The sequence below is a fragment of the Pipistrellus hanaki genome (assembly GCF_964339955.1).
Source record: "Pipistrellus hanaki genome assembly, chromosome: 14".
Classification (NCBI taxonomy): domain Eukaryota; kingdom Metazoa; phylum Chordata; class Mammalia; order Chiroptera; family Vespertilionidae; genus Pipistrellus; species Pipistrellus hanaki.
Window position 1 is genome coordinate 3,368,775 of NC_140516.1, and position 15,883 is coordinate 3,384,657.

The 15,883-nt window shown below is 42.2% G+C and overlaps 1 protein-coding gene across 8 annotated transcripts in view; it reads right to left on the reverse strand.

The window, feature by feature from the left end:
• ARHGAP22 (Rho GTPase activating protein 22) overlaps nt 1-15,883 on the reverse strand; it is a gene marked incomplete at its 5' end in the record, with an annotated part of 135,444 nt that overhangs the window by 24,201 nt on the left and 95,360 nt on the right. Inside the window, one exon of one of the 8 annotated variants that reach the window (XM_084904173.1) lies at nt 14,572-14,623. The exons of the other annotated variants lie outside the window; for them this stretch is intronic. Within the exon in view, the coding sequence (XP_084760299.1) occupies nt 14,572-14,623 (52 nt within the window). Of the gene's footprint in view, nt 1-14,571; nt 14,624-15,883 lie in introns of those variants that run through there. 8 annotated transcript variants of the gene reach the window in all.

The window sequence follows — 15,883 nt, forward strand, 5'->3', positions numbered from 1 at the left end:
TTCACACCATGTAATACTATGCAGCAGTAAAGAAGGATCTCTTACCCTTTGAGACAGCATGGAAGGACCTGGCGAATATCATGCTAAGTGAAATAAGTCAGAGAAAGACAAGATCTCACTCACATGTGGAATCTAATGAACAAAATAAACTGATGAACAAAATAGATCCAGAGGCGTAGGGGCATGAACAGACTGTTGTGGAATCTAATGAACAAAATAAACTGATGAACAAAATAGATCCAGAGGCATAGGGGCATGAACAGACTGTTGTATCTCAGAGGGAAGGCGGAGGAGGGTGGGTTGGAGGGAAGTGATCAACCAAGGAATTTGTATTCATTTACGCATAACCCATGGCCACAGAGAACAGTGAAGTGAAGGCATGGTGGGAAGGGGAGAGTGAGAGGGGTGGCAGTGGGCTAGAAGGGGTCATGGGGGGAAGGGAAAATATCTGTCATACTTTCAACAATAAATATTTCTAAAGTAAAGTAAAATAAAATAAAATAAAGGCAGAAAGAGGAAAAGCTGAGGTTTTCCCTGCAATAAATCCAAAGAGTCTCATGTGTTCATGAATTACTCTTTCATATGTAAATGAACTAGTATTTGGGATGTATATAAATCATTTATATTGAACCTCATAGGCAATTTAAGAGATTTTCAAGAATAATCTTGTCTTTATGCAGCCCTCTCCACTCCCCCACAACATCACATAATATGTGACTTGCCTATATACTTGCCCTGGTCCCAGAGCCTCAGACCCTAACCAGGACCGTGGGCGGTGGTGTGAGGCCACCGACCTGTGTTCCCAAGGGGTTGGAATGGGTTGGGAGAATTAGGACTCTGGGTTCTCACTGGAGGCCGCAGCCCCAGGGTGCAGACTAGGCAGAAGCAAGCACTACCTGGGACTCTTCCAGGAGCTGCAGACACTCAAATAAGCAAAGCGACAGACACATCTGCCCTCCTAGACCCTTTAAGCTGCACAGCCCCTGAGGGAAGACGTTACCACCTGCATTTTACAGGTGAGGACACGAAGCACATGGGATTAAGGAATCTGCCTGCACTCACACCGCCAATGCATAGCAGCCAGGGATTCCAAGTCCTCAGCTCTGGACCCAGCTCATGGACCTGCTGGGGTCTGGTGTCTGGTCACAGCAATGCCACCAGACAGGGGAAGCTGGAGCCAGGGGGGGTGGGGGGGTGTGCTGGGAGCAAGGCCTGAGGCCAGGTGGGAAGCAGGAGAGGTCATGGGGCCCAAAGCTGAGGAGGCTGGTGAGCAAGGAGACAAGACAGCCAGGGCCCCCGGTGCCTCTGGAGCCCTCACTACACACACGGCCTGCTCCCCGGGTTCTCACAGCTACTGAACAGCAGCGAGGAGGGGTGGCGGGGAGATAGCTCAGGCAGAGACACGGAGCTTGAAGGCCGGAAGCAGTGAATCTGCTGACAGCATAGGGGCCACGGGTTGCAGTGGCACCCATGGGGGTGTGGGCTCGACACCGGTAGGACCCCATGCCCGTGGCCTTGAGGACTGAGATGGCTGAGGGTTCTAGGTGGGAGGGGCAGCTGGATGCCACCAGGGCTTCTCTGGAAGAGTCTCAACATGACTCAGAAGAAAGGGGCCTGGAGGTCCGAGGTTCCAAGAACCTGTTGTGGGTACTTGTTGGTCCTAAATGAATACTCAAGTTTATGCTAAATTGGGATGTCTCATTTTTCAAATCTTTTTCCCAAAGAGGCACCCATTTCATATAGGCTTTATTTGAACATCACCTATAGAACTTCGTCCTGCCCCGCCCAGATGTTGACAGTTGTTCTTGTGCCCAGCTGTGCCCTGCCTATGATCTTGCTCTCATGGTGCTCTAAGCCTGTGTATTTAACTTGTTAATGTATTTCCATGTATGTATGTTTATTTATGTATATGTGTTATATACATATGTTTGGCTTTTTAAGAAATTGCCACAAACTATTTTCCAAAGTGACTGCACCTTTCCCAGCACCTCCCCCCGGAAGTGCAGAACTCCCGGTCCTCCACTTGCTCCAGCACCTGGTCTGAGCGGCCTTCAGACCTGCAGCCGTTCTAATGTGCACAGCTGTCCACCATGTCTCTGAGTCTGCATCCCCGAATGGCAAAGATATTGGACATCTTGTTATGTGCTTAGGTGTCATCCATGTATCCTTTTTGTGAAATATCTTTTGTCCATGTTTTAAATATGTTGTTCATTTTCATTATTATTGAGATTTGAGTACTTCACATATTCTGGGTATACGTCCTTTATCAGATATGTGTTTTGCAGATACTTCTCCCAATCTGTGCCTTTTCTTTTCATTCTATTCACAGCGGATTTTTAAGAAGAGAAGTTTTTAATTTTGGTCAAGCCCAATTTTATTAACCTTTTTCTTTTATTGAGTGTGCTCCTAGTTTTGTACTTAAGAAATATTTCCGTAAGCCAAGTCATAAAGGTTTTCTTGTAAAAGTTTCATAGTTTTAGGGCTTACATCTAGGTCTGTGAGTTAGTTTTAGCATATGGTACGAAGTATGAGCTCCTCTTGTACTTGGTTGTCCAGCTGTTTGGCACCATTTGTTGAATAGACCATCCTTTCTCTATTGACTTGGGAGAGCACCTATAGAGGCGATTGTGCCATCTGCAAATAAATACAGCTTTAGTTCTTACCTTCCCACCTGGTGCCTTTATTTCCTTGTCATTCATTGCACTTACTATAGCCTCAATTACACAATGTTAAATGGAAGTGGTGAGAGTAGACTAGTCCTTGTCTTGTTCATCTTATGGCAAAAAGCATCCCATTAAGCATATCTGCTGTAGGTTTTTTGTCGATGTCCTTTCTCAGGCTGAGGAAGTTCTCTTCTATTTCCAGCTTGCTGAGAGTTCGTTTTTGTTTTTTAAATCAGAAATGGATGTCTGGATTTTGTCAAATGTTTTTTTATGTATCTATTAAGACATCACGATTTTATTTTAGTTTTTTAATATGATAAATTACATTGATGAATTTTCAAATCTTAAACCAACCTTGCATTCCTGGAATCACAATTGGTCATGATATATTATCTTTTTATATATTGTTGAATTCAATTTGCTAAAATTCTGTTGAGAATTTTTTATTTATATTCTCTATGGATATTGACCTGACATTTTTTCTTTTCTTATAAAGTCTTTGTCCGTTTTGGTATCAGGATAATGCATGCCTCACAGAACAAGCTGGCGAGTATCCTTCCTTTTCAATATTTTTGGAAGAGTCTGTGTTACTTATTTGTTAATGTTGGTAGAATTCCCCAGTGAGGCCACCTAGGCCTGGACTCTTCTTTTGGGGAAGGTGTGTTCATAACAAGTTTAATTTCTTTTTCTTCTTGGTGAGCGCTGGTACTCTGTATCTTTCAAGGAATTTGTTTCATCTAAATTGTTGAGTTTATTGGTGTAAAGTTGTTCATAATATTCCCTTGTTATATTTTACTATTTGAAGACTCTAGTGATGTCAGCCCTCTCATTTCTGATATCGGTAATGTGTGTCTTCTCTCCTTTTCCTCTATCAGTCTTGCTAGAGTGTTAATTTTACAACAGCAGGGTGGGTAGTTGTGGCACAAACCATATGAACTAAAAACCTATTTCTATCTAGCCCTTTTATTAAAAAGTTTGTTAATCAGAAAAATGAAGACAAAGACATAGACAACGAAGTCACTAAAACAAAAAGCTGCTTTTTTGAGATTAATAAGTCGGAAATTCCCCGACATGCACGTGATGAGTTCTCACAGGAGTTTTTCTCCTGAGCAGCTCTTTCCTCTTCCACACTCTATCCTGAACATCCACCTACATTGGTCTCCCAGCTCTGTCTCCTGGACTCGTGGAGTCCTGTGCCCTCCCCACCCTGGGGTTCCTCTCCCTCACAGCCCGGAAGCATCCAGGGGCAGTGAGCTGGGGCGCCTGCAGGGCTCCCGTCACTGTTCTCTGGGGAGGTCACATCCTTCACTGCCCGTGTCCAGTATTTTGAAAAACATGTTGCTCACATTTTGTCTTTTTCTGGGTGGTTAAGATAGGAGACTAAGTCAGTTAAGACCCAAACCAGCTCCTCCCATCTGCTCCAAATCCTCAAAGGCCCTTTCCCAAATCCCGTAGCCCTCTCTCCTCTCTGCGGCTCCTCTGGCCTCTGGCTGCTGGCCTCCGGCCTTCACCATTTCTCAACAACCAGGCTCGCCAGTTGGGGCCTTTGCATGGAGCCCCCTGCCCTGCTGTGGCCAAAAGACTGTTATCCCGACACAGACACGATCACTCCCTGATCTCCGCAGGTCTGTCCTCAAAGGCCACCTTCCTGGGACCTGGGTGCTCTATTTAACCTCACTCATAGCTCCCACTGCAGCCCAGGCCCCTCCTGGCCTCACATTTCCACAGCACCTTCACAACCCAGTCCCACATGCTTTATAAGTCACTGCAGCGCCCGATGCCGGGCCCAGCATGGGAGGGCATGGGCGTCTGTGGGAGGAAAGCAGCGGCAGAGCCCTGGCCGCGCCCACGCAAACCTGAACCCTCTGGCAAGCCTCAGCAGTTTGATCACTCAAAGAAAGTGGTGTCGTTATCTCCATTTTTTGAGAAAAAGTGGAGAAAATATTTGCAAATCATATCCTGTGAGGGGTTAATATCCAAAATATCTAAAGAACTTATACAACTCAACAGCAAAACAACAAACAATGACTTAAAAATGGCAGTGGATCTGAAGAGATATTTTTCCAAAGATGATATACAGATAGACAATAGGTACAAGAAAAGATGTTCAATATCACTAAATATCAGGAAATACAAATCAAAACACGAGATGCCCCCTCACCCCTGTTAGGATGGCTGCCATCCAGATGACCAGAGGTGACAGGGTGGTGAGCATGTGGCAGGAAGGCAACCCTTGTTCACCATTAGTGGGAGTATAAGTCGGTGCAGCCACTATGGAAAATGTGGTTTCTCAAAAAATTAAAAATAGAACTACCACATGATCCATCAATTCAACCTCCGGGTACTTATCTGAACGAAGTGAAAGCACTAACTCAAAAATATGTATGCGCCCTGACTGGGTGCTTAGTTGGTTGGAGCGTCGACCTGTGCGTCCAAACGTGATGGTTGGATTCTGGGTTAGGGTGCATGCCCAGGGTTTGATTCACGGCCAAAATGTGTCCATGAGGCAACAGATGGTTGTTTCACATTGATGTTTCTTTCTCTCTCCCCGCTTCTTCTTTCTCAAATCAATTTAAATATGCATATTTATAAATATACACGCACCCCATGTTTATTGCAGAACTATTCACCATAGGCAAGATATGGAAACAACCTAAGTGCCCACTGATGGGTTAATGGATAAAGTGTGATATATATTATTTAACAGCCGTAAAGAAAGAATAAAATCTTGCCATCTGTAACAACATGGGTGGACCCTGAGGGCATATGCTAAGTGAAGTGAGCCAGACAGAGAAAGACAAGTACTGTATGTTCTCACTTACACGTAGGATCTAAAAACAAAACAAAACAACGAAGCGGTGGTGGACACAGGTAAGGGTGGGAGTCAAAAGGAACAAACTTGCAGTTATAAAATGAGTAAGCCACGGAGGTGCAATGAACAGCATGGCGACTCTGCTTAGTAACAACGCACTGCAGTTTTGAAAGGAGCCGAGAAAGTAGACATTAGAAGTTTTCATCACAAGGAAACATGCTCTGTGGTGCCAGATGTTAGCAGACTTGATGTGACCATTTCACAATATATTCAAATAGCAAATCGTTATGTTGGACATGTGAAACTAGCATAATGTTTATGTCAATAAAACCTCAATAAAAAATAAAGGGGAAGAAAATGAGGCCCAAAGATGTTACAAACACACTCATGCAGCTACCCAGTGAACTCTGACCCAGGCAGTCTGGCTCCCAGCCCTACCCCAGCTGGTCATGCCAGCCCAGCATCCTGGTTCCCTCTAAGCTCCTGCACTTAAGAACTGTCTTTTGCGAGTCTCCCTCCACCTATTCAAGTGACTTGGAGCGAGGTGGGAACTCCGAAACAGAGCAGTACCAGCAGGGGTGTGGGACAAGAACTCCTGTCTTTCAACTCTTCTACATAAAAGTTTTCACAGAAAACGAAATAAAGGGCCAATGACACATGGGGAAGCATCTGTAAACCACAGCAGCCACAGGCTTTCAATGACGGGCCAGCGAGCCAGCTCTCAGCCTCATGTCCTAACCGAGTGAGTTCAACCTGGTTCCTCAACCTGGGCAGACAGAGATGCTCCAACAGCAAAGGAGTCACTGTTTACAGGTGATGCCGCTGCGGTGGAGGCTGTGTCAGGCCCACAGTCACTTTGCTTGCTGCCCAGGGGAGGGGGCTTCGGAGGGAGCCCCAGAAAGGATATCAGAGGTAAAGGCCACGGGTAGGGCTAGGGCAATCTAGGGTAGTACAGTCCAGTGAAAATCAAATTTGAGCCCCTGTTCCATTTTAAATGTTTAAGTAGCTACATTAAAAGGTAAAAATAGGTGAAATTATTTTGAATACCCTTTATTTATCCCAATACATATAAACTAGTATTGTTCATTTCAACACTTAAAAATTATGGATAGGATCCAAGATGGCTGCCACTGGCACTGCAGGCTGCTAGACAGTGTGAGTGAGAGAACGAAAGGAGATTGAGTGGACGTGCGGGGAGTGTCAGTATTAGTGAGTGAGAGACAGCTATACTCTAAGGGACTGGTGGGGCCTGGCGGACCGACCTTTGTGATGGGACAACCTCTACTGCAGCTGAAATCTCTCCCAGAGTGGCCAATTCTGCCACAGAGGCTGTGCTATCTTGAAGGGGAGATGGCTGTGATCTGAGACTGACTGTCATCAGAACCCCAGCCTCAGCCTTACTTTCAGCCGGGGAGAACTCAGATACCTCCTGGGACCTTACATCCACAACATCCAGGGACCAGTTACCTCAGCTGTGAATCCAGGAATGCCAGAATTCCAACCCCCCTGACCACAGGCACCTGTGAGGTCTGATCAGGGGGAGACAAACTGGCAGACGGGCCCTGTGCCTTCTCACAGAGCAGAAGGAACAACTGAATCAAAGAGCACTCACCCAGAACTGGGGAATTAAACACAGCTGTCATTGCCTGAAGAAAGGCTGGAGGGAGAAAGGCACGCCAGTGGGAACTAGAGCCTCAGAGAAACACTGCCCCCCACAAAATTTGCGGCCATTGGCCAGTGTAGTCTTTGAATGTAGAAGGGGATCCACAGAGGTGCTGGCAGAAGGGGATTCTAAATATTAAACCACAGTTGGACTGGACCCAGAAAGGCCTGACGTACTGTACTGGCTGCACAGAGTTGCACACAGAGTCCAACACAGAGTCTTGCACAGAATTGCACGCAGAGCCAGAGTAGAGAGGTCTTTCAGCCCCAGATATTAAGACAGAAACACTGCGACCCAAGGGCTGTAGCAGAAATTAACTCTTGTGTGTAAATACAACTAAAGACAGACTGAGAACCAGAGAGAGCCTGTCTGCTTGAAAACAGGGTTGTGGCTTACAACACAGAGGAACTTCAATACTGTGCTTACTACCTGCAAGGAAACAGGCGTGCCAAGCAGAACAGTGGAGGAAGTGAATGACCTTCACTGCTTCACATTTTTATTTTTTATCTTTTACTTAAGAAACTAATTTTTTCCTTTCACTAGATTTTACATTGTTTTTTATTATATTTTTATTTTTAACTATTAGTATTAATACTATTAGTTTACCCTTTTTAAAAATGTTTTATTTTATGTTATTTTTTCTTTATTTTCTTTTATTTTTGGATTAGTGTTATGCATTCTATTTTGATTTTCCCTTTAGCATTATTTTACTCTATCTCAATTTTTCATTTATTCCAACACTTTCTTCATCACTTCCCACCCCTTTTGTCTTATTTTTCTTACCCTGTTCCTGCTTTAGTTTTCTTACCCTTTCTTTTTACTCCCTGTTAAAAATTGATTTTACTCATATATCTAATTTTCTCTCCCATGTTTATTACTATTTTTTTTTATTTTTTTTGACTTTTCTTTCTGTCTTGTTGTTGTTTGTTTGATTATTGGTTAGTTTTATTTGCTTGCTTGTTTGCTTCTGTTTTTCCTCTCCTCACTTGTTCGCTTCTTCTACAAATAGCTTAACTAATTCAATCACCAACTCAGGCCTATCTACTCTCTATCCTTCTTTTCCAATATTAAACAAATATATAGATAGATTAAAGAAGAAGGAAAATTTATATATATATTTATGTTTTATTTTATATATATTTCTAAGTATATATATTTTTTCTTTTTTTGTATTTAGTTTTTTACTTTTCTTCTTATACACCCATTCTCTTTCTATCTCCTCTATACTGAATTGTGGATATTTCCCCATTCATTCAATTCCTTGACCTTACTTCCTAGAAATAAGCTCTGCCTCCTCAGATTCATCTGGGTGTTTGTTGTTTGGAGGTTTGCTGTTTTTAGATTAGTTGTTCTCTGTATTATAGTTTGCATTCACCTCTAGGTGTTTGTTGTTTACATTTTTTAAATTAGTTGTTGTTTTATTAGAGTTTTCTCCCCATATACATACTTCCCCCCTTCTTTTTTTCTTCTCTTTCTTTTCTCTCTTACATTTTTTCCTTTTCTCAATATCATTTTTGCACTGTTCTCTATTTCCTAATTCTTTTTTCTCAGGTGGTCACCTTTATTTAGTGGTGAAGACATTTGTGTTTGGTGCCCTGTGCCTTGTTGTGTAGTATTTTGTGCCTTTAAGTCAATGCAGAAGAGAGAGAGCTGCATAACAAGAAACCCTGAGAGGAGCTATCATAGGGAGACAAAGAAATAGCCCACATTTGAAAGAAAAGGAGGCATAACCAGAAAAGGAAGTAAATGAAATGGAGGCAAACAATATGACAGAGAAAGAATTCAGAGCAATTGTCACATGGTCACTGAAAAGGATGGAAGACAAATTCAACAATATGTGTAAGAACCAAGAGGAAATTAAGAAGAATCAAGAAGAAAGGAAAAATAACATCGCTGCAATAAAGAACTCAATAGAAAGCATCAGCAGTAGACTAGAAGAAATGGAAGACAGCATCAGTTAGCTAGACAAGGAGGAAAAAATACCCAAGCAGAGTAGCATCTAGAAAAAACACTTAAAAAAACAGGAGGGGAGCCTAAGGAAACTTTGGGACAACACAAAACAAAACAACATCCACATTATAAGATGACCAGAAGGAGAGGAAACTGAGCAAAGAATAGAAAACATGATTGAAGAAATAATGACAGAAAACTTCCCTGATATTGGAAAGAAAAAACTCACACAAGTCCAAGAAGCTCACAGAGTTCCAAACAAAATGAACCCCAAAAGACCAATGCCAAGACACATTATAATTGCATTGGCAAGCACCAATGACAAGTAAGAATCTTAACAGCTGCCATAGAGAGATAGAAAGTTACCTACAAAGGATCTCCCATTAGATTATCAACTGATTTCTCAACAGAAACACATCAGGCAAGGAGGGAATGGAATGAAATATACACAGTCATGCAAAGCAAGGGTCTGAATCCAAGAATAATATAACCAGCAATGCTATCAATTAAAATTGAGGGTGAAATCAGGAGCTTCACAGACAAAAAAGGACTATGAAAGTTTATTACCACCAAACCAGCAATACAAAAAAATGCTAAAGGGTCTGCTATTAAAAGAAGAAATAGGAAGGAATGAAGAAACACAGGCATAAAGAATAAAAATGGTGACAAACAACTATCAATAATAACTTTAAATGAAATGGATTAAATGCCCAATCAAAAGACATAGGGTAGCTGAGTGGATAAGAAAACCTGACCCATATATCTGCTGTCTACAGGAAACCCACCTTAGAACAAATGACTCACACAAACTGATGCTGAAGGGATGGAAAAAGTTTTTTCAGGCAAGTGGAAATGAAAAACAAAACAAAACAAAACAAAACAAAAACTGGGGTAGCAATACTTATATTCAACAAATTAGTTGATATATTGACTTCAAATCTCGAAGTGAAGGAGATAAGGAAGAGATAACAAGAGATATGGTAGGCCACTTTATAATACTAAAAGAAGCAATTCAATAAGAAGATATAACTCTGGTAAACATATATGCACCCAATACAGGAGCACCCAAATACATTTAAAAAAAAAAAACCACACAAAACAAAACAAAAAAACAAAAACAAACAAAAAAACTTCTAGAAGCTATCAAGGGAGAGCTTGACAGCAATACAGTTATAGTAGAGGACTTTAATACTCCACTAACACCACTGGACAAATCCTCTAAACAAAAAATCAGCAAAGAAACATCAATCCTAAATGACTCACTAAATCAGATGAAATTAATTGACATCTTCAGAACATTCCATTCCAAAGCCACAGAATATACATTCTTCTCAAGTTCACACAGGTCATTTTCAAAGATAGACCACATGTTGGGACACAGGCAAAGTCTCTTCAAATTCAAGAAGATAGAAATTATATCAAACATCTTCTTGGATCATAATGGCATAAAATTATAAATCAACTACAATAAAAAAAAAATCAAACACCTGGAGGCTAAATAGCATGCTTTTAAACAATGATTGGGTTACCAAAGAGATCAAAGAAGAAATAAAAAGCATCATGGAAATAAATGACAATGAAAACACAACAAACCAAATTCTATGAGACACAGCAAAAGCAGTCTTGAGAGGGAAGTTCATAGCTCTGCAGGCCTATCTCAAAATATAAGAAAAAATGGTAATAAATTATCTAACCCTACAGCTCAAAGAATTAGAAATAGAGCAACAGGAAAAGCCCAGCATAAGCAGAATGAAGGAAATAATAAAGATCAGAGCAGAGATAAATGACATAGAGACTATATATATATATATATATATATATATATATATATATACATACCAAAGATCAACAAAACCAAGAGCTGGTTCTCTGAAAGGATAAACAAGATTGATGAACCTCTATTCAGGCTCACCAAGAAGCAAAGAGAGAGGACCCAAATAAGCAAAATTAGAAATGAAAGAGGCAAAGTAACAACCAATCCCACAGAAATACAAACGATTATTAAAAAATACTATGAACAATTCTATTCCAACAAAATGGACAACGTAGATGAAATGGACATATTCTTAGAAAAATACAAGCTCCCAAAACTCAATCAAGAAGAATCATATACCTGAATAGGCCAATAAATACTGAATAAATTGAAGCAGAGATAAAAAATCTTCCAGCAAACAAAAGCCCTGGTCTGGACAGCTTTACAGGGGAGTTGAACCAAGCATTCACAGAAGAACTAAAACCTATCCTCCTTAGGCTGTTCTAAGAAATTCAAGAGTAAGTCCAAGCTCTTTTTATGAAGCCAGCATCACCCTAATTCCAAAACAAGATAAAGACACAACAAAAAAAGAGAGAACTACAGCCAATATCCTTGATGAACATGGATGCTAAAATCCTCAACAAAATTCTAGCAAATCAGATTGAACAACACATTAGAAAGATCATACACCGTGACCAAGTGGGATTTATTTTGGAGATACAAGGATGGTACAATATCCGAAAATCAATAAATGTGATACATCACATAAACAAACTGAGAGACAAAAATCACATAATCATATCAATTGATGCTGAAAAAGCATTTGACAAAACCCAACACCCTTTCTTGATAAAAACTCTCAGCAAAGTGGGAATAGAACACTACATATGTCAACATAATAAAAGCCTTATATGACAAACCTACAGCCAACATCATACTCAAAGGGCAAAAACTAAATTCATTCCCCCTAAAAACTGGAACAAGACAGGGATGCCCACTTTCACCACTCCTATTCGATATAGCACTGGAAGTGCTAGCCATAGCAATCAGACAAGAAGAAATAAAAGGCATCCAAATTGGAAAAGAAGAAGTAAAACTGTCCTTATTCAAAGATGACATGATACTATACATGGAAAGCCCCAAAGACCCCATCGAAAAACTACCAGACCTAATAAGCGAATTTGGCAAAGTAGCCGACACTAAATTAACACCTAGAAATCTATGGTCTTTTTATACACTAACAATGAACTCACAGAAAGAGAAGTGAAAGAAAAATCCCATTTACCATTGCACCAAAAAAATTAAGATACCTAGGAATAAACTTAACAAGGATGTAGAAGACCTATATTAAAAAAATTACAGGACATTGAAAAAAGAGATAGAGGAAGACATGAACAAATAAAAGAATATACCATCTTCATGGATTGGTAGAATCAACATCATTAAAATGTCCATACTACCTTTCAATGCAATCCCGTTAAAATACCAATGGTATACTGTACTTCAAAGACCTAGAACAAATTTTCCAAGAATTCATTTGGAATAAAAAAAGATCCCAAAGAGCTGTAGCAATCTTGAGAAAGAAGAACAATGTAGGAGGGATCACAGTACCAGATATGAAGCTATACTACAAAGCCATTGTTCTTAAAACTGCATGGTACTGGCACCAGAACAGACATAGAGACCAGTGGAACAGAACAGAGAACCCAGACACAAACCATTATGCTCAATTAATATTTTTTAAAAATATGTTTTTATTGATTTTTATTTTTTATTTTTATTTTTATTTATTTATTTATTTTTGCAGAGAGGAAGGGAGAGGGATAGAGAGCTAGAAACATCCATGAGAGAGAAACATCGACCAGCTACCTCCTACACACCCCCCACCAGGTTTGTGCCCGCAACCAAGATACATGCCCTAGACCAGAATCAAACCTGAGACTTTCCAGTCCACAGGCCGATGCTCTATCCACTGAGCCAAACCGGTTCTGGCTGTTCAATTAATATTTGACAAAGCAGGCAAGAGCATACAATGAAGACAAGACAGTCTCTTCATGAATGGTGTTGGGAAAACTGGACAGATACATGCAAAAAATGAAACTAGGCCACCAACTTACACCATACACAAAAATAAACTCAAAACGGATAAAGGACTGAAATGTAAGATGAGAAACCATAAAAATCTTAGGAGAAACCAGAGGCAGCAAAATAGCAGACATTTGTTGTAGCAATATCTTTACTGATAACAGCTCCTAGGGCAATGGAAACTAAAGAGAAAATAAACAAATGAGACTACATCAAAATAAAAAGCTTCTGCACAGCCAAAGAAACCATCAACAAAAGATTAAGAAAGCCCACTACATGGGAGAACATATTTGCTAATCTTATCTCTGAGAAGGGTTTAATCTCCAACATTTACAGGGAACTTATACAACTTAACAAAAGGAAAATAAACAATCAAATAAAAAAAAATGGGCAAAGGACCTAAATAGACACTTTTCTAAAGAGGACATTCAGAAAGCCAAGAGACATATGAAAACATGCTCAAAGTCACTAATTATCCAAGAGATGCAAATCAAAATGACAATGCGGTACCATCTCACATCTGTCAGAATGGCTACTATCGACAAATCAATGAACAACAAGTGCTGGGGAGGATGTGGAGAAAAAGGAACCTTCGTGCACTGCTGGTGGGAATGCAGACTGGTGCAGCCACTGTGGAGAACAGTATGGAGTTTCTTCAAAAAATTAAAAATGGAATTGCCATTTGACCCAGTAACACCACTTCTAGGAATATATCCCAGGAAATCAGAAACACCAATCAGAAAGGATACATGCATCCATATGTTCATAGAGAACATTATAAACTGATGAACAAAAATTGATATAGAGGCAGAGCAGCATTAACAGACTGTCAAACTACAGTGGGATGAATGGGGAAGGTACGGGAAAAGTAAGAGATCAACCGAAGGACTTGTATGCATGCATATAAGCATAACCATTGGAGGCAAGATACTGGGGTAGGGAAAGGTGAGGGAAGGCAATGGGGAAAAAAAGGAGGCATATTTTTTACATTTTGTAATACTTTAAGCAATAAAATAAAATTTAAAAAATTAGGGATAAAGAAAACTCAATTACTGATATAAATATATAGATAAATGTATCTTAGTTACATATATGCACACATAACTAAATCTTCCAAATCTGTTGTGTGTTTTGTGCCAACAGCACATCAGAACTGGGCCCACCCGCCTTTCAGGTGCTCAGCAGCCACTCCTGGCGGGACACACACACACACACACACACACACCACATTGTGGGCAGCTGTGAGCCCGCCTAGACTGGCTGTAGTGAAAGGAGAGAAGAGCACCCTCAGACATCCCAAGACTGCCATGTGTGTGTGAGTGTGTGTGTGTTTGTGAATGTGTGTGTGAGAGTGTGAGTGTGTGTGAGTGTGTGTGTGTGTGTGTGTGTGTGTGTGTGTCTGTGTGTGTCTGTGTGTGTCTGTGTGAGTGGTGCCAGCTCCGGCAATGCCTATGCGCCAGCTGGGCTTTTCTGGTCGTCCCTGGCTGCACAGGCTGCATCTAAGCACGATTCCAAGCTGCCCCTGTCCTCCCGTCCACTCATTTCTCTTAAGCTGCTTGGAGCCACCAAAAGCCACTGGCCCTTCGAGGCTTAATCATCCTGGGCTGGTGTTCCCGAAGCCTGCTTGACCCTGGCCACCACTTACCCCGGGGCAGGCGGCTGCTCCTCTTCAGGTGCCTGGCGGGGCAGAAGGGCATGGTGCGGGAAGCGGTGAGGCTGTGCTAGGAGGAGCAGTGGCCGGGCACTGCCAGGCCCAGGAGGAGGCTCCGGGAACTCCAGGCAGGAGCAGTGCAGAGCCAGTGCTCTGCTGGGCCCTGGGGCCCTTTTTGTCTCCTGGGACTGTGCACTTCTCAGTGCCCGGCAGGGACTGTCCGGGAGGAGCCAGGGGAAGAATCCCCTGCTCGGGCGGGGCTGCAGGTTCCTACTGTGGGAATCCCCACGCAGGCCCCTGGCCCGGCCGCCTGGCGCTCCCTCCCTGCACTCTTGGGCCAGAGCACGGCAGGAGGCCTGGCCGGTCCGTCCCATCCATCCTGTCCCCAGCGGGCCAGGGGCTGAGAGCACAGGCAGACCCAGTCCTGCCCGCTCTGCGCCTCCCGGGCTCCTCCAGAGCAGGAAGCCTGGCTAATGCAGGTGCTAACTGGAAATATGCTTCTGTCTCTCTGTTTCCATTTCTCCATCAACAAGAAGCCAGGAATTGGACCTGCCTCACAGGGTTCTGGTGAGGACGGAATGCGACAAGGAAGCCCTGGCCTGGGTCGCGGGCCACTGCTGCTGCCGCACTTTCCGGCTACCAGCTCACAGAGGCGGAAACCTGCTCACAAGGACCTCAAATCCACTCGCAGGAAGAGCCAGATACAAAATTAACACACAGAAGGGACAGCCGATTCACAGAGTAGAAGAAACCGAAGAGCATACTTCATCTAAACAGGAAAACAGTAAACAGGTGCCAATTCCCCCGCATTTAGTCTGTAAATTTAACACATAAAATACCAATAGCATCTTTAAAAAGTAGACAAACTGATTCCAACATTCATATGCAAAAATAGCAAATGCATTTTTGTAGGAAAAAGTGAGGAGGGCAGAGCAGCCCTATGACGCCCACGCAGAGGGTGCAGCGGCAGTAACAAAGGCGGCGCCCACTCACGGGAGGGAGGTCGGATAAAGGTAAGAGGTGATTTCCAACCGGCAAGCACAAGCCTGTTTAACAAATGGGATTGGCCAATAGGGAGAACCGCATGAACAATTACCAACCTGAATCCTCACATCGCACCTTAGCACATAATGATGGATCAAGGACTTAAAGATGAAAAGTGAAATGACAAGAACCAGGTTCAACTGTGGGAGGATTTTGATCATCTTAACTCGGAAAGGCCTGTGTAACTATGACGCCAAGCCAGAGGCCACGAACGAACTCCTGTGCAGAAAAGCACGACGGAGAAGAGAGGAGGATTTACACT